At 42.2% G+C, this 26,196-nt stretch overlaps 2 protein-coding genes across 3 annotated transcripts in view; one reads left to right on the top strand and one right to left on the bottom strand.

Annotated features, from left to right (window-relative positions):
- LOC143221967 (amyloid beta precursor protein binding family B member 1) overlaps window positions 1-11,993 on the top strand; it is a 266,374-nt gene extending 254,381 nt beyond the window's left edge. Inside the window, exons 7-16 of the mRNA XM_076447713.1 lie at window positions 2,196-2,314; window positions 2,405-2,514; window positions 2,850-3,048; window positions 3,286-3,413; window positions 3,516-3,521; window positions 3,609-3,859; window positions 4,897-5,099; window positions 5,184-5,357; window positions 5,858-5,996; window positions 6,838-11,993. Coding sequence (XP_076303828.1) covers window positions 2,196-2,314; window positions 2,405-2,514; window positions 2,850-3,048; window positions 3,286-3,413; window positions 3,516-3,521; window positions 3,609-3,859; window positions 4,897-5,099; window positions 5,184-5,357; window positions 5,858-5,996; window positions 6,838-6,860 — 1,352 coding nt within the window. The 3' untranslated portion in view covers window positions 6,861-11,993. The remainder of the gene's footprint in view (window positions 1-2,195; window positions 2,315-2,404; window positions 2,515-2,849; window positions 3,049-3,285; window positions 3,414-3,515; window positions 3,522-3,608; window positions 3,860-4,896; window positions 5,100-5,183; window positions 5,358-5,857; window positions 5,997-6,837) is intronic.
- Window positions 10,258-26,196, bottom strand: part of LOC143221953 (bicaudal D-related protein homolog) — a 42,355-nt gene continuing 26,416 nt past the window's right edge. The window contains exons 2-5 of one of the 2 annotated variants that reach the window (XM_076447683.1): window positions 20,211-20,543; window positions 17,100-17,269; window positions 14,943-15,249; window positions 10,258-14,228 (exon numbers count right to left, since the gene is read on the bottom strand). In XM_076447683.1, the coding sequence (XP_076303798.1) occupies window positions 13,608-14,228; window positions 14,943-15,249; window positions 17,100-17,269; window positions 20,211-20,543 (1,431 nt within the window). In that variant the 3' untranslated portion in view covers window positions 10,258-13,607. Of the gene's footprint in view, window positions 14,229-14,942; window positions 15,250-17,099; window positions 17,291-20,210; window positions 20,544-26,196 lie in introns of both variants that reach the window. The other variant, XM_076447682.1, reaches the window with a different exon arrangement.

Below are 26,196 nucleotides of genomic sequence, written 5' to 3' on the forward strand. Positions count from 1 at the left end.
TTTTGACGAGCAAATGCCGGAAATCCAAGTTTTAATGTTAGGTATCCACTGGTTCAAAAGTTAGGCGTGCTCGTAGCTCAGCAATTTTCACCGTTTTTGACCGTGGCGACACAAGCACTCTGATATCGATAATGTAAAAAGCGCATAACTCTTGAACCAGTGGATTCCTAAGATTAAATCTATAGGATTATACAAAAAGTAGTTAAAAATTGCTGAGTTCCTTAGATGAAGTTCAGCCGCTCTAATACTTTGACCAAAAAATGTTTTTTTTTTTACTACAAATTACAATATCAAGTGCATTAATTGAGATACTGCATCATATTCATTGTAATATATGCATAAATATGGATTATTCATTTCAATAATTATATAATAAGGAATTTAATCGGACATATACATATATTATACATAGGGTGAGTCAGTCGACACGATGGCCTCACATTACGCGTAATCCTTTCTATTCGAATCGAAGACCTTCGCAACTAAGAAAGTGAAACATAAACAGCTTAATTATTCTATCGGACATGTTCTGTTTACCTTGGTACTTTATTGCTCTTGTAATTGACGTAGCGTTAGTTTCAAACATTCTGCATTATAAATGTAATAGTTACGAGCGATGGCAGTCCAACTGTATAGTCGTGTCTCTCGGGACATGTAACGCAATTACAAAGATCAATGGACACAATCCAGGGATCGCTCTGTTAGCTGCTGGTGTCAGTTAACTCCACGTCATGATGAAGATGCTAACGCGATTATAGTCATCAAGCCATATTCTACATGATACCACTCTAAACTTCATTTAAACCATCCGGTCTAAACGGTGCTTTTAACACTCTTATTTAGTAGGTTTGCATTATGTCATCGATGCAACAATTCGAAAACGATGTATTCCTCATCGTCCATATCTTTGCGAATACAAGTTTTTTTATTTCATTTTAAAAATACTTTATGAAGTTAAAACATTTCTTGAGGTATACATTTTTTTATTCTGTTATCAATTTCACTTTTCATTCGAAGAAAATATATAATTCACAGAACAGAGTCATGTTGACTTACAATTGAATTACTTCAGGAATTATAATTGCAAAGTAATTCAATTACATTGTATTCAATTATTTCACAATTCGAAATTCAGTAGCTCCATTCATTAAAGTACAACGTAGCTTGTAATTCTGGTCTCTTATTCAATTAAATTACAACGTAATTGTAATTCTGGTCTCTTATTCAATTAAATTACAACGTAATTTGTAATTCTGGTCTCTTATTCAATTAAATTACGACGTAATATGTATTCCGGTTTCTTATATTCGATTAAATTACGATGTAATTCGACTTTACAATTGAAACTTGAAACACAATTGCAATGTACCGTGTAATTATGAATTATACAAAAGAAGAATAACAGGTGAAAAAAGAAAAAGATTATTGGCAATTATGAACATAGTATTTTTCGTACATGCGTATCATGTGATCAAAATTAAACTTGTTTCTATTCCGTTCGTCTCATCCTCGTAAACATAAACACAAATATAAAATTGAGTAGTCTGTGAATGCGAAACGGAAGAAACACGGATAAAAATGAAAGATATTTTTTTCACATTAAGCGAATAATGTACACATTGAGCAATTTGCATTATATTATCAATTGTATTTTATTTCAATTACATTATATTTCGATTACACCCATGATCCGCGTAATTAGCAATTAAAAAAATTGAAAGGTTCGAATTATGTAATGCAATTACAATTACGTAATTCAATTACAATGTATTTCAATTAGCACAACTCTGCTTTTCAACGATATATTCGTCATCGTCCATATCTTTATAATAAAAGTTTTTTAATTTCATATTTGATGAAGTTCAAACATTTCTTGATGCATACATGTTTATGCATTTAATTCTGTTATCAATTTCACTTTTCATTCGAAGATAATATATAATACACATTGTTGCTAATTTAAATCGAAACTGATGTATCAAATATTCAAGCAGTAAAGTGGAATGTAACACTCATTGTCAGTATGGAGATGAACGCGTAACGAGCATGTGTGTGGGAGTAAATGTGCTACGTCAATTGTGGGGATTTAATTTGTACAGTCAAAATCAATAAGCTTTGCGTAAATATAGCAGAAGTGGTCAACAAGGAAATGTTGACACACTGCGAGGCTAATAAACGATCGGATGTCCTTCCAGACGAAAATGGTCCTTATTATTGGCACGTCAAAAGTGGCAACATACAAAGAGAGCCACCAGAAGTGCCACTAAACGCCAAGAGGGAGTCCCGGAAGAATCTCATCAAGGACAACGACAGCGTGAGTAAAATAATAATCACAACAGTATGATTTATGATAGATTTATTCTATTATACTAGAAAGCTAAATGTTATTGGATTATTTCGACAGATAAACAATTTCCATACTTCAAGCGGCATGGTGAACACAGTGACCCGCAGCAACACGAGTTCATGTTTGTGCCAAGAGCTCGAGACTAAGAGAAAAGAATTGCTTCTCAAGTAAACATTTCTCCAGCAACTCTTTGTGTAGATACAACAGAGACCGAAAGCGTTATCGCTAGACGGCGGAAGTTCATGCATTTATGGCTTCTGAAAATTTTGAAAAAATGGTAGAATGTAATATTCCACAGAATTTAGTACGATTTTTATTTATTTCAGGACTGCAAAGACCACTACCATTGAAAATAAGATTTTACATGATCCCACTTTCTTAAGATTTGTCCACAAAAATTGAGAACTGCATGGACATCCGCAGTCCAGTTATGACACTTCGAAAAAATGTCTGAATAGAGAAAAAGATTCTAAATGATTTTCATGATTTCCTTGTCTTCCAGGCGAAGGAGTTACCCGGCAAGAGCAGATTCCGAGGGCAAAGACAAGCCAATCAGATTCGCCGTGCGTTCTCTAGGATGGACTGAGATCGCCGAAGAGGATCTCACACCCGAAAGAAGCAGCAAGGCTGTCAATAAATGCATCGTGGACCTGTCCCTCGGTAGAAACGATCTCCTAGACGTGGTTGGTCGATGGGGCGATGTTAGTATTACCTAAACCCTGTGTTACATCGACATAAACGAGCCGTTCGTTTGTCAAATCGATTAGCTCCACAAAATAAAGAATAAATTCTTATAATTTTCTTAGCTCACAGTGATACAAAGTTAATAATCAATCAAGTTGTTTGGTACTAAAATCTCCAAAAACTGGAAAAGTTAACTGATTTGCGAACAGCTTAAATGTCAAGGTAAATGCCTAAACATATTGAAATTATTATAGGGCAAAGATCTGTTCATGGACCTGGACGAGGGCGCTTTGAAACTGATAGACCCTGAAAATCTGACCGTACTCAACACTCAGCCAATTCACACAGTGAGGGTGTGGGGTGTTGGCAGAGATCACTGCCGGTAAGTGGTTCTCCAATTTCGAAAATACTTGACGCAGTGAATTGAGCAGTCTTAATAATGTGACCCTAATTCTTTTCATGTCTTCGTGGACGGCCACCGCAGTGAAAGGTAATTACATTCATCAAACATTTCGTAGAATGATATCCGATCTTTGACCGCGAGGTATTAAACTGTCGAAATGAAATTGCTCTTTAGGGACTTCGCTTACGTGGCAAGAGACCGATCGACCCGGAAGCACATGTGTCACGTGTTCCGCTGCGACATACAGGCGCGCACGATTGCCAACACGCTACGCGATATCTGCAAGAAGATCATGATCGAGCGGTCGCAACATCAGAATCTCGCGAAGCCCGTCGACATCAACGGACGAACGAGCCTGGCCACGAGACCCACCAATCTACCCACAGAGCATCGACGTTTCCATAGAAATGGCCAAGCGCTAGTCAGTAAGTAATCAATGACGCCGTAATTACTGAATTCTCATTAGGTGATTAGGTGGTCCCGACGGACCAGACCGCAATCGAACATACACGTTTGCTGCCAGCGTCATTCATTTGTAACGATTTGGTGATTCTACAGGCTAGTCCAAAAATGTTGTACGTCCTTGAAACGGGTTAAAGCATCCGAATACCTCAAATCCGTATGTAGAATTTCGCGCATTAGGTCAGCTCGGATCTTTTCCTATTGGTAAGTTATAAAACTCTATTGGGTGACGAAATGATTTAGAATTGGTGAGTGGGTGGTGCGTTTTGATCGGCGGGGTAGGGGTGCTCTTTGGTGGAAAGATATGAGAAACTAAGTGTTTATTTTTCTAAGATCGCCGTGTCGATTGTGTTCACTCTTGGAGGTCTCAAAGTGGTGTCCGATTACGGAGAAGTGACAAGGTCATGTGAAAGAACTTTTTCCTTTGCGAAAATGTTCTCCGCGGCTTTGTTAAAGAGTTACTAACGTAAAACACGGACCAATCAGAGCGCGACTACAGCAGACTAATCCTGGTTCGGCGACAGATCCCACTTAGCATAGCGTTGGCATTGATCAAGCGGAAATCCGCCTGCTGTAGCCGCGCTCTGATTGGTTCGGGTTTTTCGTTAATATCTCCTTACCAAAGCCGCGGAAAGTATTTTTGCAGAGGAAAAAGTTCCTTGGTAATCACCCTTTTCAAGGAAGTCCACATTTTTGGGACACTGTAATTGCAAAAAAAAAGAAAGATTTTCTGGCTCTAACACAATATTTCCTAAGTTACTAGACAATAATAAACTAGAAATGTATGTCAAGCAGAAAACCATTGAGTTCATGTATGGAGAGATTCATTGTATCTTCCCTTTCAAGGAAGTACAACATTTTTGGGACATCCTGTATTTGCAAAACACAATTTAAAAAAAAGAAAGATTTTCTGGCTAACACAATTTACTCGATCATAATACATTAGAAATTTTGACGAGTTTATGTATGGGAAGATTGATTGAAAATTGATATTTCCTAGCACAATCCTTTCCGACGCCGATGGAGGAGCCGAAGAAGGTACTGCAAGCGCAATATCTGGGATCCGTAAGGGTTTCTCAGGCCACAGGCATGAAGGTTCTGAACGACGCGATAGATCAAACTGTAACCATGACACCTCTCAACGAGTGGCGAAACGTCAAAGTAGCTGTCGCGCCTAGCATGATTTCTATTCTTTCACCGAACGTAAGTCAACCAAGAGACTGCACGAATTCAAAGTAACAATTCTAGATTCTATATTAATATCCACTGTGTGTTTTGCTGACTTAGGACGAGAGTATCACCGAGTGTCGAGTACGCTACTTGTCATTCCTCGGCATCGGCCGGAACGTGAAACAGTGCGCTTTCATAATGCACACCGCGCAAAATCTCTTCTTCGCACACGTCTTCAATTGCGAGCCCAGCAGCGGGGCCCTCTGCAAAACCATCGAAGCCGCTTGCAAGGTAATTTATAATACACTTTGTATCTTCGTCTTGCTCTCGTTAACCCTTGGAAGACTAAGCACCAAGGCTCAACAATGTATTCCGAGTAGTATCAAATGATTGCATAAGTTCGTGCCCGATTTTTATAGATGTTGCAAACTGTACTGTTTTTTCCGTGAAAAAAATTATATAGTCTCTATTCTTTTCTACGCTTTTCTAAAGCTGTATTCTTTAAAATTTAACCATTGAATGTTACTTCCAAATCGAGCACGAACTTATGCAATCATATGGTAGCTATTATCACAATAACTATTGAATTGTTTATTATTTAATGTATTATTTACTATTTAATTATTACAATTGTCTCGGACAACTGAGTAAAAAAGTAGAAAAATTTGCGGTCTACTTCCGATTAGCACAAGAACCAGCACCTTAGTGTTTCCAGGGTTGAAGTAGTCGAGATCTGAAGAAAGATATTTGTTCTTCGAACCGTATAGTAAAGCAAGATATTTTCTGTGCAGCTGAGGTACCAGAAATGCTTAGACGCACACCCGCTGGGCTTTAAACACGCCACCAAACTGAACAATCCGAAGGAGAGAAGACTGGGAACCACCCTGCAGTCCCTGGTTGGCTCTCTGACTGGACGTAGAAATAAGCAGGGTGAGTCCTGAGACGAGGCTCTCTCGCTGCAGGTAAATGATCACGCTCAGCCGCCAAAGTATACAAATCGGCAGCACGAAGAGAACTATCTGAATACATTCTCGTGTCCTACGTATTGCGAATGAAAGACGTCTAGTGAACTCTGTGGGGTCAAAGTGAATCCATTCATGCATCCTGTCTCCATTTCAAACTACACAGTTTTCACTTCCTTTACTATCTGAAAGCACTCAATGATAAACTAGTACACGTATGTAAATGAACCGTCTGATTTGACTCGCTTTGTAGATCGCATAATCCTGAAGAGCCCAGAATAGTAACCCTACAATGGTGTCCTGGGGTCTGCCATCAGCCCCACAAAATCTCTGTACTGCATGATAATTTCAAATATCAAGTTTCTTGAATTACTTCACAACATCTGCATTATTTAATCTGAAATTAAGCACTTGAAAGTGTGTACGAGAAAATGTTTACGAAATTTCAGAGGAAGGCTCCAATATGATACTTCGTAGTCTGAGTGTACCAATCAAGGATTAAAGGGTTAGACTATTTTTCTTTTGATTTGATATTCGTGATCATAACTTCGAGGCTAACTTCTTCTCCCATTCTAGAGACTTTGATCGATTATTGACACGAGAAAGAAGATGTTAATAATTTTGGTGATTGCACAGCAGTCCAACCCCTTAATTCACGGGGTAGTTCAGTAGCTCTAAATCACTGCTTGATTGCACGCTATGATCATCAACAATTAACGATTCGTTTCGCGTCTTTCATTCGCGATGCTCTCCTCCCGTAGTGCAAAGGGTGAACAAAATGTTAGTAGATAAATCCACTGGTTGCGCAGGAACTGTGGCCGCTGCCTGCTGAGCGAGAGGTGATCAGACACAGACATCTGCAGTCTCCCCTGACCTTGAAATACTTTAGCGAATCGCCGCCGAGCGCGTCACCGAGGTCACTCCTTTCGCCCTCTCCGGACAGCATATACTACTAATACTACATATACTAATTACCACAGCTATAGTGGACTACGCTTACGTGTGTCGATATGATGTTATGTATGTTAAACGCAGTGTCCGACAAAAATGAAAAGAATTAAAAAATAATGATGTCAAGATGACGGCGACCAGCGCCGTGGATCGATTGGGCCACGGTCGTTGGGATGCTGGACTCTCTTCGGGGCCGGGAGCGTCTCCTGATGGGGGGCGTTCGTGTGCTCGTTCCACCCTTGGTAGTCACTGAGAATCGAAGAATAATAATAAAAACGAAAGAGATCCACTGTGGCCGGGCGTGGAACTCGCTGATCGCGCCACGAGGAACGTGGCCGATCAAACAAACGGAGAATCTATCTCCGCGAGGAAAAGGGACAACGCTAGTCGAGAGCCCGAGTAATCTGTATATATATACGGGGTGGTAACTATCGCGCTAAATTTAGTAAATTTGCTGGATTCAAGGGGGAAGTCCAGAAGGAGTGAACGGGGAACGGTGTGCGAGTGTTACGGAATGACTGAACAGTAGCGTTCTAGCGTAACCGCATCGATGTTGATTTACCGAAAGAAGAAGAGTACGAAGAAGTAAAAGGAGAAGGTAAAAGATACAGAAGAAGATGAAATCGGAAGCTATAGAGAGCTTAAATGTATAACTTAAACACGTGTATTCGCGGGTGTACAGATTAGAGAAGCGAGACGAGGACGACCAGGCTACACGAACATCACACACCTGACACGTACTGCGATGGACACGTATAGGGACACCCACGCGAATCAACACGCGAACAGGCACACATACACGCGTAACACACGTCTCACGTACACGCGAAACAGACAGGTAATAGGGAGTTTATTTTTTATGGCAAAACAATATAGAAGAGCTTGCACCTAGCGGAAGGAAGGCGATATGACGAGACGTAAGCGCGACCGTCCTTCGAATCCACGGAGAGGAAGAGGCTAGCCTAGAGCGATCTTGCCACGCCATAAGCGCGCTATTATCGTACACGCACAATCTCTGTGCAATGAACGCCGACGATCAACGCTGACACGAATGCAGAATCGAGCGATCATACGAACAACCCGTCGTTTCACGGTGAAACGAGCTGCTGTTATCGTAAACGTCGGACGATCATTATAACGCTGACTACACCCGTCAACGCCGAAAAGCCGCAGCGTCGTCAACTATTCACGATTATCCAGACCCGCGATATACTAACACCGCCGGCACTCGTCCACAGAGCTTATTTCATTCACGATAGCGCACGTAAACGTACCCCGAAGCCTCGCACGTGCACAGCAGCGATCGCGATTCACAGACAGCTTCGAATACGTTCCAGAGAGTTAGAGAGTTCGCGGACTCATCTCTTCGATCACGTCGAAAACGGAAACACGACTATTCGGAATGGAATCGACGAACCAGTGCCGACACGCCTAATATCAATCAATAGCTTAAGAACCGTGAATCAACACCGTGCGCCGTTTTCCCTTCAGTTGGTTTTCTACCGGTTAGACCCTAGACACTTTTTCCACGCTGAACTCTAGCAGAACTCTATGTACAGATGAACGAAGCCACTTCGTCCGAGCCTCGATTATTTTCGTACCGACGACACCGACGATACACCGAACACGTGTGCTCTTCCGGCTCCAGCGACGAGACAACGTCCACACTTTCATCACTCCGGGAAAACGAAGGGAAAACGTTCTCGAACACAGAGATGGGCACGACTTCTTGTGGTAGCATAATTTGCAGGTCTACCTGCAAGTTCGTTAGATCATTTCTGCTGAATGAAATGAACCCTCTAAGTTAGAAGTTCAGTTTTTTCACTTGTTACTCTCTGAACTGGAGTTCAAAGAATCTTTAGCTGCGAAAGCAATAAAATATTCTTACAGCCTCTTGTATCCGAATTAAACCGAGTGCCACATTAGTCACATATGGATAACACTAATTTTTGACCAGGTTCAGAAATTTTGTCTTTATCGTGACACATTCGGATAAACCGAATTTGATTAGGATTTTTAGAATGCACTCTCTTACTTTGTTGGAACTTTTGGGGTTGATACTGGAAGACGAAAGCGTAAGAATAAAAGATTTCATTTTTCTGTTATCAGACAGTCTTAAGCTGTTGTTCCTGAATAAAGTAAACCAATGAAGGGAATCGAAATGAAGCGATTCAGAAACATTTCCAATTTTTCCTTGTCCGAATTAAATCGTTGCTGCTAAAGATTTTCGTGTTGAAATTTCTAGAAAATCTCTTCCACGAGATGATTGAGAACAGAGAAGTTCTAATTACTGTAGCTACGAAGAAAATGATGCGACAAAGGGATTAACGGTACAAACACGACGATTTCGATACAGAGAGCTTTGCAACAGTTTCGAATTCTTCTAAACCCTGCTTTACCAATGAACGATCATAGCCCATCTCTGCTTTTGCACTCAGCGAAGATTCCCCGTGGGTGAACGGTTTGTGATGCTCGCGGCAAATCCTCCCGTGCCGACCGAGGACGGTCACGTCGCGGGATCCGTCGTCATTGCGAAAGATACAAAGTTGAGCGGGACCCAGAACGAAGAGAGAAAAATATTTCTATGTAGCGTTTAAATAGGAATGTGGTGGCGAGAGAATAGGCGAGCTTGAGCGGAGAGAGAACGAGCGTGTGTGCGAGAGGGAAGTTTGTATGCGTGGGGTTTGGCTGGTTGGTTGGAGGGTTGCAAGAGCAATTGTATCTAGACGAGGAGGATGCGTAACGGAGATAGAGGCGGCGATAGATGGATCATTATTTGTACATAAAATACACGTAGCGAGGATCACCCGCCTTTTACGAGAATGAAACGAGTACGTAGCGACATTAGGAGAGAGAAACAAAGAGGAAGGATATCGCCTCGTCCCATGGCTGAGAGTGTTGCCTTGGAAGGGAAGATCCCTCGGGAGTACCGACAACGCGATGGTACCCGTTGGACTTTTCCTTTCGACCTGCCGCCGCTTCGGATTTCCTTTCACCTGTATCTTTTTGCGTTCCTTCCGTTCCGATCTGGTCAGTCTCAACCCTTAACGCGGAGAGCGGACTCGACGAGCCCGAACAATAAATAAGTAATCATTGATGGAAACGTCGCGCGTACGAGGCCTCCCGTGCGCACCCACGTTCCGGAATCAGGTGAATCCAGTTTTACAGGGAAACACCGGGGCGACGTTTCTCCTGCTGCATTGATATATCGTTGATACGACTCTCCTTGCTTTGATATACAGAATATATATACATATACACAAATCGATATATATATATATGTATATCAGTTGTTGAATTTATATTAATGTTAGAAGGTCGATCGAGTAATCGGGGGTGGCATGCGACAGCCTCGACGAGCGCGGAGATTAAACGCCGGTGGTGTGTGGATGTAAATATATTAATATACACATGTGTAGAGAGGAAAAGAAAAGAAACGAAGTGCGAGAACTGTTAGAACGTGGTGAATCGTGGAGTTTGAGGGATGTTAAAGGACACAACGTTGCACCGGTCGTCGGAGCGACAATGTGCGTAACACCATGAATACCCACCACACCATACCACACACGTGCAACAGAAGGAGGACACTGAAGAGAGAGCAAACATATATACACACAGACACACACACACACACACGTGCATACAAACAGAGATATTACACACAGACACACGATCACGAATTGGGCGTAGCTTAACTGTCTCCTTAAATAATAGGTGTTGACTTGTCGCCATGGGAGGGACACGAGAATATCGATAAAAGCAAACACTACCGAGCACTGGTGGCCGGAAAGAGGTGAAAGGAGGTGGAGGAGGGTAAAGGAGAAGGGAAGCCACTTGTAACTGACATAGAATAGAGCAAACCTAACTATATTTACTGTGACATGTAATATCCTTAACGAAAAAAAAAAATGCGATCTACTGCGATAGAAGAGTTGTTCTGCACAAACACGATGCTTCATTGATAATTATAGTGTCTCTCTCTCTCTCTCTCTTTCTCTATCTCTCACTCTCTGTCTTCAGCAACAAAAAAAAAAGAGTAACGTACCTCTCTATACCTTTTATGGCAATTAAGAAACGATACTCGGACTCGATTGTTTCGACGACCTCTAGAAGAGGAGTGAAGAAAAAGAAGAAGAGGAGGAGGAGGAAAAAGTATAAAAAAAAAACGTTTCCGTGTCATCTCGTTCAATTATTCGGACTCGATTCGTCATCGGATCATCGCGCTGTCATCGATCATTGTTATATTCTATTGTTGTCACGATCATCGCCGGTTCGCGTGTTAATACGATGCCGAGCAAACGGGAAGATATGCACGGGGTAAATTTTCGCCCAATCTATGTAGCGTATCGATCGAAGCATTTCGAGATAAATCATTCTTACCATCGACTCACACGCCGATTTACGAGGATAAGAGGAGACGGAGAGGAAAACAAAAAGAGATGCTCGCGTGTGACGATCGCCTTCGATAGTGTCGCGCGCGCGGTCCACGACTAATTTCTGAAGAAAAGGAAAATGAAACGAAAGAAGATGATGACGATGATGAGAAAAACACTTTGCGGAGAAACGACGAACGAGTGCGATCGATTTTCTCGGTCGACGTCGTGTGGTTGCCGGGTGGTGGCCGACGAGATTCGATTCACGACGAACAATTTCGTTTTGTTTCATTAGAATAGAGGCGTCTTGGTTCTCGCGAGACGAGAAAGAAGATTAAATTCTAACCAGCGAGGAGACTAATATCCGAGCGACGCGTTTTCGTAGCGACGTCGTTTTTAGAGCGTACGAAAGGACAAAAAAAAACACTTTGTATGCACCCGCCCCCTCCCCCATTGTTCATGCCCATTTATATTGCGTAGTTGGACCGATCGATAATTATAAACGAACGTGAGATACTATTATATATATATACGTATATATACATATTATATATATAAATATATATATAAAAGCGACAGAATGAAACTACTGTAACTACACCTGCCTCTTGTGAATAAATGCCTATTTGTTTCTTTTCAAACTCTGTGTGTTATTGATTACTCTGCAGTACCAAGCGAAAGCGAGACCCGTTATCAGGATACACTCACGCAGAAAAATCGAGAAACAGGAACTGCAACGTGCAAAATTTTAGAAAGTAAATCTGCATAAAATCTGCATTAGCTCAAAACGTTGTTCATGCCGAAGTTAGGTTGAGTATCCGCTGAAAATTGTTGATATTACCTCTAAAATCGTGAATCAATAGCTGAAGGGATTCGTTACTGGGTGTCTCTGAACAACGCATCCGTAAAACAGACTTTTATTAAATAAATAAGTTGTCACAATTGCTCAGATCAGGAATCATACAGCTATCGTACAATTGCGGCGAGACACGCAACTCGCCGACTACTAATTTACAAAGGACGGAGTCGCACATTCGTGATCCGCATACAGCCGCTTCGTTGTTGTTTAACACCGTTCGTTTAATTAAAGCTAACCGTTCGGAGTCGAATGAAAATAGCATGTCGAGAAACATCGTGCCCGTTCGACCGGATAGGTTCGCCACGAATGTTCCTCAGTGTTATTGCACTGCCATGTCGTTGCGTAAAACGGCATGAAGTCGCGGCTGAATCGATCGAACTCGTATTTTCTTACAAGCTGCACGCGCGTGAGCGGCGAGCGTCAATAGTTCTATCTAAAACACTTTTATAGATCAATTTGAAAATAAAAAAATCGCGATAACGATGGCTAAAATTCAATTCGATTGATTCTTCAATGGTCAATTCTGAAGTTTATCGTAACAGCGATAAAATGTATCACAATCAACGATAAAGAAATTCCGCTCCCGACACGGGACAAGATTCTTTGAAAATCGCTTATCTACAAACACGAAACTGATGGTCGACTTTCTTAGGCCGCTCCAAGTCTAGTCCAGCGACAGAAGAACTAGGAAGTTCTTTGGTCTCTCTCTCTCTCTCTCTCTCTTTCTTTCATACTCCCGGAATAATAATAAAATTGAACCCGCGAACCGTAGCAGATCCTTAGGAGAACACGCCATTAGAGATCGTTCTAGCCGCGGTAACGAACCGTGCCGCGATAGCCGAAGTGACCACACGCTCTCGAAACGATCCGCACAAACGGAAATGAAACGCGTTCACGCTTCACCGTAGCGATCGGCTAACTGGCTCGCGCTGGCCGAGTTACTGTCACTTTCTTTCCCCGATGAGCAGTTCTCGCCATAAGGAAGGAACATCGGTCGTTGTCTCAGATTCTCCATCCAGTTGCAACCGACAAGGAGAATTGAAAACTCCTGAGAAAAGAGTCCATGGTCGCAGTCGCGATTCTCTTACGGCGGAAGATAGAACATGCTTGGTTTATCGTCGCTTAAAGGTATGCTCGTGTAAAAAGGTGAAAGAAACGAACTGTTCCCGATGACTATGTTTTAGAAATTGTCCGTAGAAAGTAGCGTTTCTTTGTCGGCTGATTCGCCGCCGTAAATTCGAATCGCCAGTCTATCCCTGAATCGAGCGACGAGCGGTCGAATGGTCCCTGATACTCCTTGCGATGCGAGAAAGAACCTCCCTTCGAGCACAGTCTTTTCGTTTCATCGTGTGCACCGGCGTCCCTGGTTTTCATGTCCCACGAGGGTTCACTTTCGTCAAAAGAAGCCGAACATCTTTTTCGACGAGCCCGTGCTCCTCTTCTTCCTCGCCGGCGCAACGATCTCCCCGTTGTCGCCATTTCCAGCAGTGAGAGCATGCGCGACAGGCATCATCTTACTACGGACATGCTCGTCGAGGAGAGACTGCACGTCCATCTGCCACTGCTCCAGCTGTTGACTCAGTTCGATCTTCTGCTGAATAGCCTCCATCAGCTGACTGTTCGCCTGCAGAACGTCTATCCTCGTTTTCGCCAGCTCAACTTCCGCCCTGTTCTTCCTGGCCACCGCCTGATCCCTGACGCTGTAAGCCTGAGCTAGGACTTCGTCCTTTGTCAGCTGCGAGTGCTCCATGTCGCCCCTAGCCCTATCACGTTCCTCCTTCACTCCGCGCAATTCCGCTTCCGACACGCTCAGCTTGCTGGTCGTATCCAACAGAGCCTCACCGCGTCGCTTCAGCTCATCCTGCGTCTGCTTCAGCTGGTCCTTCGTGTGCTCCAACTCTTCTCGTACCCTGTGCAGCTCCACTGCTAGACCCAGCTCGCCGGGTGCGCCTCTTCCGGACAGTGCCAAGTTGTACACCTCCTCGACGATGTCCAAGAGAGCGCCGGGACAGCTCGACTGAAAGAAAGACCAGGGAAATTGAGGACTGTGGACACGACGTTCACTCAATGAATTTACATAGATTAGTATCTACATAATTTAATTATTGTAGTAGAGCAAAAGCTCCACATTTCTATTTTTTCCCAGACCTGCAGACTTTGTTACAGACTCCTGTGGTTGTCAGGAAAACTTTCACTATCGAAATATAGCTGTTTAAAGTTCTGATCACTCATGCTTTGACATAGGACATGGGTGTTTTCATGACTTTTTTTCTGGTAAATACGTCACGATTGTGACGTGCGGCGTTTTTCCTGCAACCACAGACTCGGCTTCTCAAGGAAAATATTTCTGAATGTTTAAGGACTAAAACAACAAACAAATACAGCGTGGAACTCTTTCGTTGATAAACACGTCGACCAGTGTTCCAATCGATGAAAACGATGAGTTTAGATATAAAATCTAATCTGATCGAACAGCGTTCAACAGTAGATTGCGGCGGTGTCTGTATCTATCGAGGTGCTACCAATCTTATCAACACTCTAAAATAGCAAAGCCGCAGACGATTGTCCATGGCATCGGCCACGCTCGATTCGCTATCTACGATCTCCTGGCTCGGATCAACGAGCGGAGCACGTTCCTCGAGTTTTTCGTGGGCGGTCAAGTGTCCCGGTGCTTCGAAACCGGAAACCGGAAGTTGATGGACAAAGAGGGCAGATTCGCCGAGTCTCTTACCGAGTTCGATAGAGTCTCTTGACCGTTGGTGGTCACCTCCTCTGCGGTGTTGATCACGAGCATGGACTCGTCGCAGTCGCTTTGCAGACCGGAATCGTCCTCCCCTCGCCTTAGATGGACGCAGAGCTCCTTCAACCGTTTCGCCGCCCTCGCCACTTCGCTGCGAAGGTCCTCCTGCTCCCCCAGCGAACTTCCGCTCTCCTCGCACTCCATTTCAGCCTGCAAAGACCTCGGCGGCTTCTGTATCGAGTCCGATCGACCTCTCCTTTCCGCCTCGATGACCGCCAACGTTGCAGCCAACTCGTCTCTGCAAACCGAATAATAAATGCGGTGAGACTCCGTTCTATCAAATCGTCTCACTGTGGGCCAGAATCAACAGCTGCACAAAATCCACGTCCCTTTTAATCGTACATCAGCAATTACAAGTAAAGAAAGATTAATTTTTATTGCAATGTGTGCCCACAAGCGAATGCGTGAATCTATTTAATAATTTTCTAATGAAGTCAAAAATCTGAAATTGGTAATTTTGTTCGATAATTCCAACATGAAACATTTATGAAAGTGTATGTATGTAGTTTATAATTGAATATTGGTATTTTGTAATAGAGTTGATGATTTTGGAGCACCGAGAGTTGAAATAGTGTACAAGACAAGATAAACCGTGCTGGCGCAAAGGTACGGCAATAATGGTGTTGTTAGCCTAACCGATATTGGGCAACGATTACCATCGTTCAGCAGACAAACAATGGTTGTTAGCGCAACAGGTCGAACAACGGTCTTGGCTACCGAATTTAGAACGCGATAATTCTCGATGGACTCGAGTAAACAACTGATCAGAGATTACTGAGCCATAGGAGAAGTCGATCGTGGTTGAATGCCATGTGACTCGAATCCTATTCCGTTTCCCTGTTCGGCCTGATCGCCTTGCGCCAGATCGACTTTCCGAACGAATGCGTAGGTGTTGAGATCGACGACTGCGACGAAGAGAATGTTTAACGATTGTTGTTCGAGATCGTGAAAACTGAACCACGCGTTAAATACGCGTGGCGTCTGACACGTAGACATTTAAACTCCTTAACATTCCGGTCTGCATTCAATTGGTACAATGCGGATGTTTATGAATTTATTCATAACGCCAGGAGTTCGATGAATAAATTGTATCAGACATATATGACTGCCGTGACAGTAAAGATCTTACATTTGGTCCATTTAAAATTCACCCTTCCTTCAAGGAACATCAAACGCTTGTTAACGGAAGTAATTTTAGTAAATGAGTGGCGACGTCTATCTTTTCATTAGACCACGATTAGCCTTCAGACAGCGCGGCTCTTATATCCACTTTGATCTGGGTTTTGAAAGGCTTCATCAAACCTCAAAGCTTCTAATAGCTAACGTAACTTGTCAGCTATTTATATAATATGGTTCTAATAAGAACGACGATGCAGTTTGTAGAGATAGGTACGAAAATATCTCTAGAAAGATTGATAAGTGAGGACGGGAATCGATTTAAGCAGTACGTAACTATAAAAATTATGTGTATATTAATTACCCATGTAATCATGTGAACATATATTGGAATTGTACGTATATTATACATTATTTTGTAATTCGGTACCATCGGGGCCCAGGGACTGACAGGGCCGACGGACATGTTAACGCAAGAATTCACTTACAAATATAGACGAATAATTCCGTCTCCTATTTCTGGTGGACGGCACAGTAGTCAGAACGGGCTTGCTAGCTGGACAAAACCGAAAAATTGATAATGTTCGCAGAAAAATTTCCGCTACGGTAATCGAGAGAGGTTCTAGCCCTTTGTTTATTACCCTATAATAAAAAATGGCCTCACCAACTCACTCCCTACCTTCGTAGTCGTTCATCATTGTGAGCATTTTCTAGCGGGAATATTATTCATTTCTTTACGAATGAAAATATGTAAAAATTGGAATGTATATTTCGACAATTCTGCAAAAAAACTTGGAATTTCTTCATTCGTCAGTGTTCCCGAAGAGAAAGCATTTACATCGATTGCTCGTAAACGTTCGAGCCGGTTTCGTGATCCGAGGTGATGAAATGTGAGACAGGTAAATTATCAGGGAGTAAGTGCGCGTTATCTGAGAATATTAAGGAAGCTGGCGTCGAATCGCGAGAACTCACCTCTCTCGTTCGGCGAGTTGAGCCCGGTGTTCAGCCTCGTGGCCGAGCCGCTCCAAGGCCGCTGCTCTCTCTTCGGCTTCTTCGAGGGCCGCCATCGCCCTCGCCCTCTCTTCCCGTAGCTCCAAGGACCTCCTCTCTAATTCTGTTCTCTGCGCGGACACCAGCTGCACCTGGAACGCCGGCAAGCCCGACTTTAACAGACTCCCGTTTTATTCGACTCGACTTTGTTGGCCTCTAACAATCCGCTTACGAACCGCTGTTTACACTATTGGATACGGCCTCGTACGTGAACACGTGTTCGGTAACCCTTTCGACGACACGTATGCGTGATTGCGGTTGTTGGTGGAGAAAATGCGCATGTATTGGGTTGGCAAGAAAGTAATTTCGTTATTTTAAGGTGAAATAAAAAACCCACAACCCAAAATAACCACATCTGCAGCTTTATACTTCCGAATAATACAAATTACGCCTTGTAAACCGTAAAAATAGGACCTTTGAGGGCGACTGCGGCCTAGATTGATCTTTTATCTAGCACTTTTGACTACTGAAAAACCCCATCTTTGGAAACGAGACTGCCCCCTTATAATACCGAAATTACTTTCATGCCAACACAATATTTTCTGAGGTACACCTGTGCAGCGAATGAAGCTGCATGTTGGTTAATACTATCATTTGGTCACTTAATTCCCCGAGTGTGATGGAACAAATGTCTACTTGCATGAAAAAGGTTTAAGTGGAATTTCGCTTAAAAGACATATGAAAGCTGTACAAAAAATCCCATTAGACTTTCAATTTTACTATAAAGGGCTTTGACGAGCTACAGACGCATTAATGATCTACAGTCCACTAATGAGGTTGCGCGTTATATCCACGGATTGTACCCGTTAGGAAAAGCGCTAATTACTCGTAGCCTGCTCGTAGATATAGAAGACAGTTAACATGCTCACTATCCCATGACGAGTGTAAGAATAAGGACGATATTAACTGAATAATTAGCAAGTCATGCGTAAATAAAACTAACGTATGCGTGTACGATTGAATAAGCTGAAACGACCTTGTATAAAGTATTCTACAAGCTCAATCTACGTGAACTCGATGAAAAAGGGACGCGATTGCAGACTTCGATAACCAAAAATGGAACAAAAGTTTTAGTAAAAGCGACGATGTAAGCGATAATCCTTTTAACCTACAGCCTACGCAAGGACTCGAATACTACCAACATGCAAATCAAGTGTAAACGTGTGTAACGTGGATCAATTCATTATTAAAACATTTTCCTCGTGTGCAATGAATCCGCTGACTCAGTCTCTAAAAAACGACACGGCAACCTCTGTCGTTTCCATCGTTCCGCGGCATAATCAATAACATCGACGTAACGAGCAGACGGCGTAACGTGGATTCGCAGACTTGATTCATGCGTGAAGAGCATTTCCTGAAACTAGAGAACGCGTCGCGTCGCCCCTTGTAAGGAGAGAACAAAGGGCGCGGAGCCGAAGGACGCCGAGTTTAAGTCGATCGCCGGGGGTCACGATGCCGTTTGCTCCACCCGAATGCTTCTCACGGTTAGGTTTCTCCCGTGTCTTCATTAAACGCGGGACCACTCGATACCCACGCGAGATCATAAATATTCAACTATTCCCAACGATGTCCGCGATGCAACGGTACATGCGACTCGTAGTATCATTTCTCGACTAATCTACGATCGGACATAGAGGAACGGGGTCACTACTGGAAACACGAATTCTTTGCAACTCGTCGAGACGATTACATGATAAGATGCGTGAGAGTATTTCGAGTACTCGCGGAATTAGAGGTATCTCAGACTCGACTCGTATCAAATGAGGATCTTTGTTTGCAAATTTTTGAGAACTAATGATTAGACTGCGGATTCTATGCATTTATGATAGAAATAGACACGTACGGTTTAACATGTTCGCTAACATCGTCACAAATCTGTGACATCCATAATCTGACAGTTCACTTAAAAACAGTCAAATTAATGTTATGCTCTTCGTTGTTTAAAGTCATAGTAGAATGCATCATTTTCAGAGAATCTGTAACTTTCTTCTGCTAAACTGTTTTAATAAAACTTTAATCAAACTTTCGAACAAGGAAGATGAGCATCCGAACAAATGCTGGTAGCGAACGTGTTAAAGCAGAGGACATATTAAATTAAGGACATTCAGCTGAATAAAATAATTAACAGAAAAAAGAATTTTTTATTTGGCTACTGCGGTTTCTAATCGATGCAGACGATTTTTATTTTGTATGAAGATCCTCAGTCTACTAATAATATTCAGGAAAGTATCTGACGTATTGCTGAAAATTGGTATTCATTAACGAGGAGTTGCAGAACGAATGCAGTATCTAGTATCCTGATTCATTTCATCTCAAAAACAGGACTCTTACAATATGAGAAGTTTTATAGTACTCGAATAAAACTCTGTGTCAAGAGACAAATTAACACGACCACCATTTTATAGTAATTAACTGACGATACAGCTATGCTACTGCGTCCATTAGGAAAAAAGGAATGATTCATAATTCTCAGAATCATTGCCAATCAAACAGCATTCGTTCATCGCGGAGGAATATACAGGGTGGACCACGAAGCGTGATCAGCTTAGATTATTCTGCTGTTAGTGGTCCGATCGGATATTTTCTTAGCTAAAATAACATGATTCGAGTAACGCTAGTACCAATTTTTTTGTCAACCCTTTCTTTCCAGAGTTATCAAGGTCACCTTCAGTTTTTTGTAGGTAAACCTACCACATTTACACCCATCTTTTAGGGGATACTGAGACGAATTCGGCAAGCTTTTCAAATAGATGATATTTTTTAAATGTTTCTTTGGTTTAGATGAAGAACAATTCGTCTCAGTATCATCTAAAAGCTGGGAGCAGGAAAATTGTATATTAACCTATAAAAACTGGAGGTGATCTTGATCGAGAATTTCCGATCGAACCACTAACAGCAGAATAATCTATTCTGACCACGCTTCGTGGTCCAGCCTGTATAGGTACCAAACGATTTGCAACATGATGTACCCCACGAGGCCGAGTTTTGCGGAAAGTTTGAGCAACACATAGTAGACGGAAACTGTTCATTTACCTCGTCTCTGAGAACCTCCAAGCTGCTGACGTGATCCTGGAGCGTGGTACTTCGGAGGGTACACTTTTCCCTGAGCACCTTGACCTCGATGAGTAACTGTTCTTCCTGTTTGGCGGCTTCTCTCAGCTGATCGGCCAGCCTCGTATTCTGAGCTGTGAGCTCGGTGACGAGTGTCGCTTGATCTCGTTCGGCTCGCCTGGCACGTTCATTCTGCTCCTCCAGCTGACTCCTCAACGTCTCCACATCGGCCTGTAGCTCCAACACTCTGGCTTCGCTCTCGCCCTTGACTTCCTCGAGCCTTCTGCGGAGCAGATGCCTCTCTTGTTCTAGACTCTGTTGGAACAAACGAGAGGAATGTTAAGACTATTAGAAAATCAATGGAAGCCGATTTGACCGGCAACATGCGTGTACCCGATGCCTTTAACCTTTCAGCGGCGGCGCACTACGGAACGAAACTTGATTCACCGTAAATAGGATTACAAATGGGACTAATGATTTTTTTCATTGAAGTTTTGCCAACATGTTGGCGGCATTTTTTCTGGTTGAAACGACACCAAATATGACACGACGTATTTACTTGGCAAATTCATGTTAGAACAGTTTTCCAACTGCGATACTAGATTAAATCGTTCGTTATACTTTCGATAATAGAAATGATCTATGGATAACACCGAATACATACCAGTCTGAACCTGAACCTAAATTCCAGAAGTGTCTCGCATTTACTCTCCAGTTTCCACTAATTCTCATAATTCCAAGAATTTCCGCGTTCGTTTGCAACACTCCTCGCGAAATGTATGCGGCATGATTCATGGGGAGTTTCACGCGTAGAACAAGGTGCAGCTAATGTGGCTCGAGCAGCTCTTTCGTATAGCTCGATCTTTTGGAAATGATCTCATCGATGGAACGGGAAAGATACGCAGGCAACTGCGAAGAGGTGATGAAATCCTATCGGTGTTGCCCATTTACTTAATTAAAGACACGACCCAGCGAGCACCGTGCTTGACATAGCGGAGCGATTCGGTGAAAAAGAGTTCTAGTCGATAAGCGAGCTGATTTTCAACGTTAGACCTGAACGCCGTTCGTGAAATCACTGCCGGAATAAATCGCTTGATTGCTTCCAGCCTTGGAGCGGCATTGTCCGAGCTGGGAAGTCAAACGCGGGCGTCCATGGGCGGAATATCAATCGAAACAGAGGCAAACAGGATTCCGTGGATCTTTTTTTACGAAACTGCTAGCTCGTTTCTCCGCGGATGTGACCCGACGAATTTTAAAGAGATCCGGGTGAGTCACGAGCGAAGACGGGTCTCGTCGGTGCCGACGATTTACAACTGACAACGGCCGGGACCCACGTGAATCCGGTGAAAGGACAACGATTTGACGATTTCGTAACCCGGCGCGGCGGTGGTATGTGCAGGGATCGAAACAAAAGCTTCTCGCTCGGCAACTTTCATCATCGCCGAGGTTGGATCGCTTTGGGCCTCGGCCAAGCACACAAATCTTGCCTCTGACTGCGGGAAATGAGAACGAACTGGAAATTGGCTTTTTCGGGCTGGAACCCTAGTTTTGTTCCAGGTCACCGGAATTCTTTCCTGTTTGCTCCACTTTTTTACGTTTCAACACTATTCATGTTTAGCATAATTCGTTTACCGAAAGACGAATAATCTATGCACCTGTACGCGCGAGTTAATACATCCAGATATAAGACGGTGTATTTCCGTAATTAATTTTAATTAGAGCTCAATGTTACCCGATACATGTAACAGTTATTCGAACGCGAGATTCAATTATCGTCGACTGTTTAGAAGATTTCGCAGTACTACGGTTTCATTTTAATTAATTGAGGAAGAGAAAGGAACGGGGCGGCCGATTCTCTAAGTTATAACGGTGTCTGTGCGATTCAAACAATGTTCGAACACCATATATTGTAGTGACTTATTGTAGATTGGTTATCTATCATTTTTCGAAAAATGCACTGCCGTTATTAGATAACGATTAGATATGAAGATTTGCCATATGTCACTACATTTTCATCATTATTTACGAGTATGTTGGTGGAATAGTTTCTGTGAGATAACTTGCAAACAACGATTTTTAGAGTTTGTAACGTGATTATGCTAAAGCTACTTAGGAGTGAATTCTTCGAGTCTATATTGCTTTGAAGAAAATGGGAATAAACTAACACCTGAAATTATATTTCGTAACCTCGTGCTGTCTTGTTGGCAAAGAATAGGAAATAACGAACAAATTAATGATGAATTGCATTATCTAATCAGATAGAAACAACATATCATTCTTAGTTATCGGCTTATGGGCCAGGTTGGGCTTAATAGCTGTTTCCAATAAACAGCAACATCATTCCCAGTTCCGTGAATCACTCATGTACCTGTAGTAACAATTCATTGTTATGGAATATTTAGAAACAATATCAACGAATTAATGAAATAAACTAATGTTTGCCGCACGGATACCTTGAAATAAAAATTAATTGGGCAAATCGAAAACTTGGACCAATCGAAAAACGATTTATTCGGAAAGTACTTGCAAAGAAAGGTTCTACTTTCACAGGAAGTTGTGATTAAGTCCGCGATAAATTGCGTAATCAATGGATACGATTTGGTAACATCAATCTGGATGCATGCGCAAATGAACATGCGACTATAATGCGGGTCTGCACACACAAACAAACAATAGCGTTGTTTGATGTCAGCTCAGTTTATCGAGCTAGAAGGTAATACGGCCTTGGTCTCCCATGGTTACTCATCGACCGATTGCCGGCGAAACTAAAGGCTTATAGTTCGCTGATCCCCCAAAGTTCACTGGTGGCCAATGAATTACGGAATTGTCCGAAATCCGACGAATTACTATAATTGGTCGCGCGCAGAGTGACCTAGTTTGGAAGTCGGGGAATTCGAAAAACGGGGATGGAGCAGCATTCCCAGGAAAATTGGGATGGCGCACAATTTAACACTACTGTCACTTCTTAACACAGCGGTTTCCAACCTGGCAGGCGCGGACTATTGCCAGGGGAGGCGCCTAAATTTTTAATAAAAAATTAATCTTCATACCATAATATCTACAAATAAATAAACTTCATATCGTAACGTAACAGTACAAATACGAGTATAAATATTTATTATATAGTATATATAATTGAGTATATATAATTGACTGTCAAGCCCACATCCTAAAAAGTATGACAAAATCAAAGGAATTGATTTACTGAGACTGATTATTCCATATATCCTTTTAGATCCCACAAATAAAACTTAATTTTAATAGATGAATACTAAATCTTTTTTCGTCACCCTATATGACTGACGTGGCAGAAGCGAAATGAAGAACACACCTAATTGTTGTTCGAAACTGCATTAATCTTTCCACTTTTAATTCCAGACTTTACTAAGGCTTTGTTTATAAAAATATTCTATTGAAATTCATCGATAAAAAATTAGATTTTCATCCGATCGATTCTTTAAAAACAGATAGATGACTCACGAGTTTTACCGTTCACCGCTCCTCGGCGCTAAACAATAATCCAATTCGTGGAACAATCGAAGGTCGACCTGCATTTAAAGCGTATTGAATAAGAGCCGATCGTTATCGTGTTTTATCATTGAACACTTGCTCTTTATCAATTATTCGAAGAACATCTGTTGCATCAGCGAGTTTGATCAGCGTCGTACAGCTGGCGATACAATTAAGTGTTTTTTCATTACAAGTGATCAGGTAACACTATGTGTCAAATGTAAGCCCTGCTTACGGATATTGCTGAATATTAGACTGCAGATTTTACCCACTTACAAGAAAAATGCTGGAGAGCACATCGGTTAAAGTATTTTGTGAATATACTAAAGACGTGTATTTGCTTACTACATACTTACTACGTTAACATTTCACAATGCGATTCTTACTTTCACTGCAGCATTAATTTAATTGCAAATTATTTTAATCGCAATGATTGACATGCGAATTTCGCGTATTCAAACAGTTATGGCTTTGAGCTAGATGGCAGGAAAAGAAAAGAATTAAATGTCTACGTAGCGCCTGTGTCTTGCAATTAACGTGGACAATTCCTATTTTGCATAAAAATCCGCAGTCTAATGGATAGAAACGTTGCGATCTGAAGTGAGGAAAAGTTTTCCAGGCGGATCTGTATGTACATAGAAACGTGAGCGGCTATGGGAAAAACGAAGTGTGCAGAGAAAGATACGGAGAAAGGTACACAGAATTGTAGACAGAGCGCAGGAAAAAGCGACGGCTTGTGTAATTCATGTGAGAGACAAGGTGCACGCTTTTCCATAAGGTAACCAGCGGTGATCCGTGAGTCACGGGTCTCCATCCCGTTCTCCGGGCACGACTGTTGCTCCGATTGTAGTGGTTTTACTGCCGATGACGCTGTGAACATAATACTCCCACGCTAAACTGCTCCAGGAAACGGTGACCGTTGCCTTTTCTGTTGGTGTGCTTAGTTTGGATGCATTCTATAATACATCCTGCTCAAATGTGTCTTGCCGGTAATAGATGGACATTATGCGGTCCGACCGGAAAGAATCATTCGAGCGACGCGTACGCTATGCTCTATTGATTCCTGCAGTTTGCATTAGCCCCCATCGGAAACTCCTAGTTTATTTTTTGTGTGTATTTGTGTATTTTTTTTGTGTATTTTCATCCCTTACCTTACAATTTGAATTCCAAGGGTTCGGTAGTTCAGTAATCGTGTAGCACAATATCAGTTATGGTAATACAGTAAAGTCGCGATATTTGTCAACGACCGCGTACGCGATAGTTGTCAGGTGCCTACCCACTCCACTGCCGGTCATGCCGCAGGGCGGCGATGATTGATCTCGGCTCGGGTATATCTCGGATAAAACTTCTTTATTTTTCATTATTTTTTTATGGGACTCTCGCCAACTTATTTCTGGTATTTTTCTGACTAAAATAACACCAAACGCGGTATAATTTCAACTGTATTTAGTGGTTCAATCGACGACGAAAGTTTCGGGCTCAAGGAAGAACAGCGTATGGGAAAGAAAGAGACGCGGACAGTCGCCGGCACAGTTCAAAGACCCGCGTGTTCGATGTCCTAAATTCACAAAAATGTCAAAAATCACTAAATACAGTTGAAATTATATCGTGTTTCGTGTTGTTTTAATCAGAAATGCCAGAAATAGGTTGGTAAAAGTCCCATAAAAAAGTAATGAAAAATAAAGAAGTTCTTGTACATTCGACTGTGTAGTTCACACCGATACGCTTCGGCCACGCGATCCGTATTTCATGCTGTCCTTCTCTACGTTCGGCTTTCGTTTGAATTCTCAGCGCGGTCGGCGCGGTAGACGCGGTCATATAAAAATAATGTCGGTATGCGATAGTAGTCCGTGCAGAACACAGGCTGTTTAACAAGAATCGCGACTTTACTGTATTGTGCATCAATTTTTACATTTGATCAGGGATCGAAATGAACAGTTGAACAGTACATTTTGTTTTTAAGGACGTTCTGTTCGAATTTATTCCCTCATTTAAGAAAACATACGATTCCGAGGAATTTTGATGGGAAGAAAAATTACCCACCGAAACCTCGTTAAAAAGCTAATGGAGCTTTTAATGAAAAGCTTAATAAATTAAAGAGGTGATGTTCAATTGTGCTAGGCGATAAGCATAGCCTTTCCATTATTTATAAAGTCCATTTCTGTGAACGTATTCATCGTGACGTTGATTCATAACGTAGAAAGTGTTATAAATACTCGAGCGAGTTGTCTACGAACAAAGCAGAGAACACCAGCCTAATAGAAGATTTAATTCTTGACCGCAACAATCAAGTACAACGCTGGTCGCTTTTCTTTTTTTCTTTTTTATGTAACAAACAAACCTGTTCAGAGGTGTGCACAGTATAAATTCATACCCCGCGGTTCCACTTTTCAGGAGAGTGTAATTGCACGTTGCACTCGAGAATCTCATTACAGAAATGTATACAGACGCTCGCCGA

The sequence above is a fragment of the Lasioglossum baleicum genome, chromosome 3 (genome assembly GCF_051020765.1).
Source record: "Lasioglossum baleicum chromosome 3, iyLasBale1, whole genome shotgun sequence".
Taxonomy (NCBI): Eukaryota; Metazoa; Arthropoda; class Insecta; order Hymenoptera; family Halictidae; genus Lasioglossum; species Lasioglossum baleicum.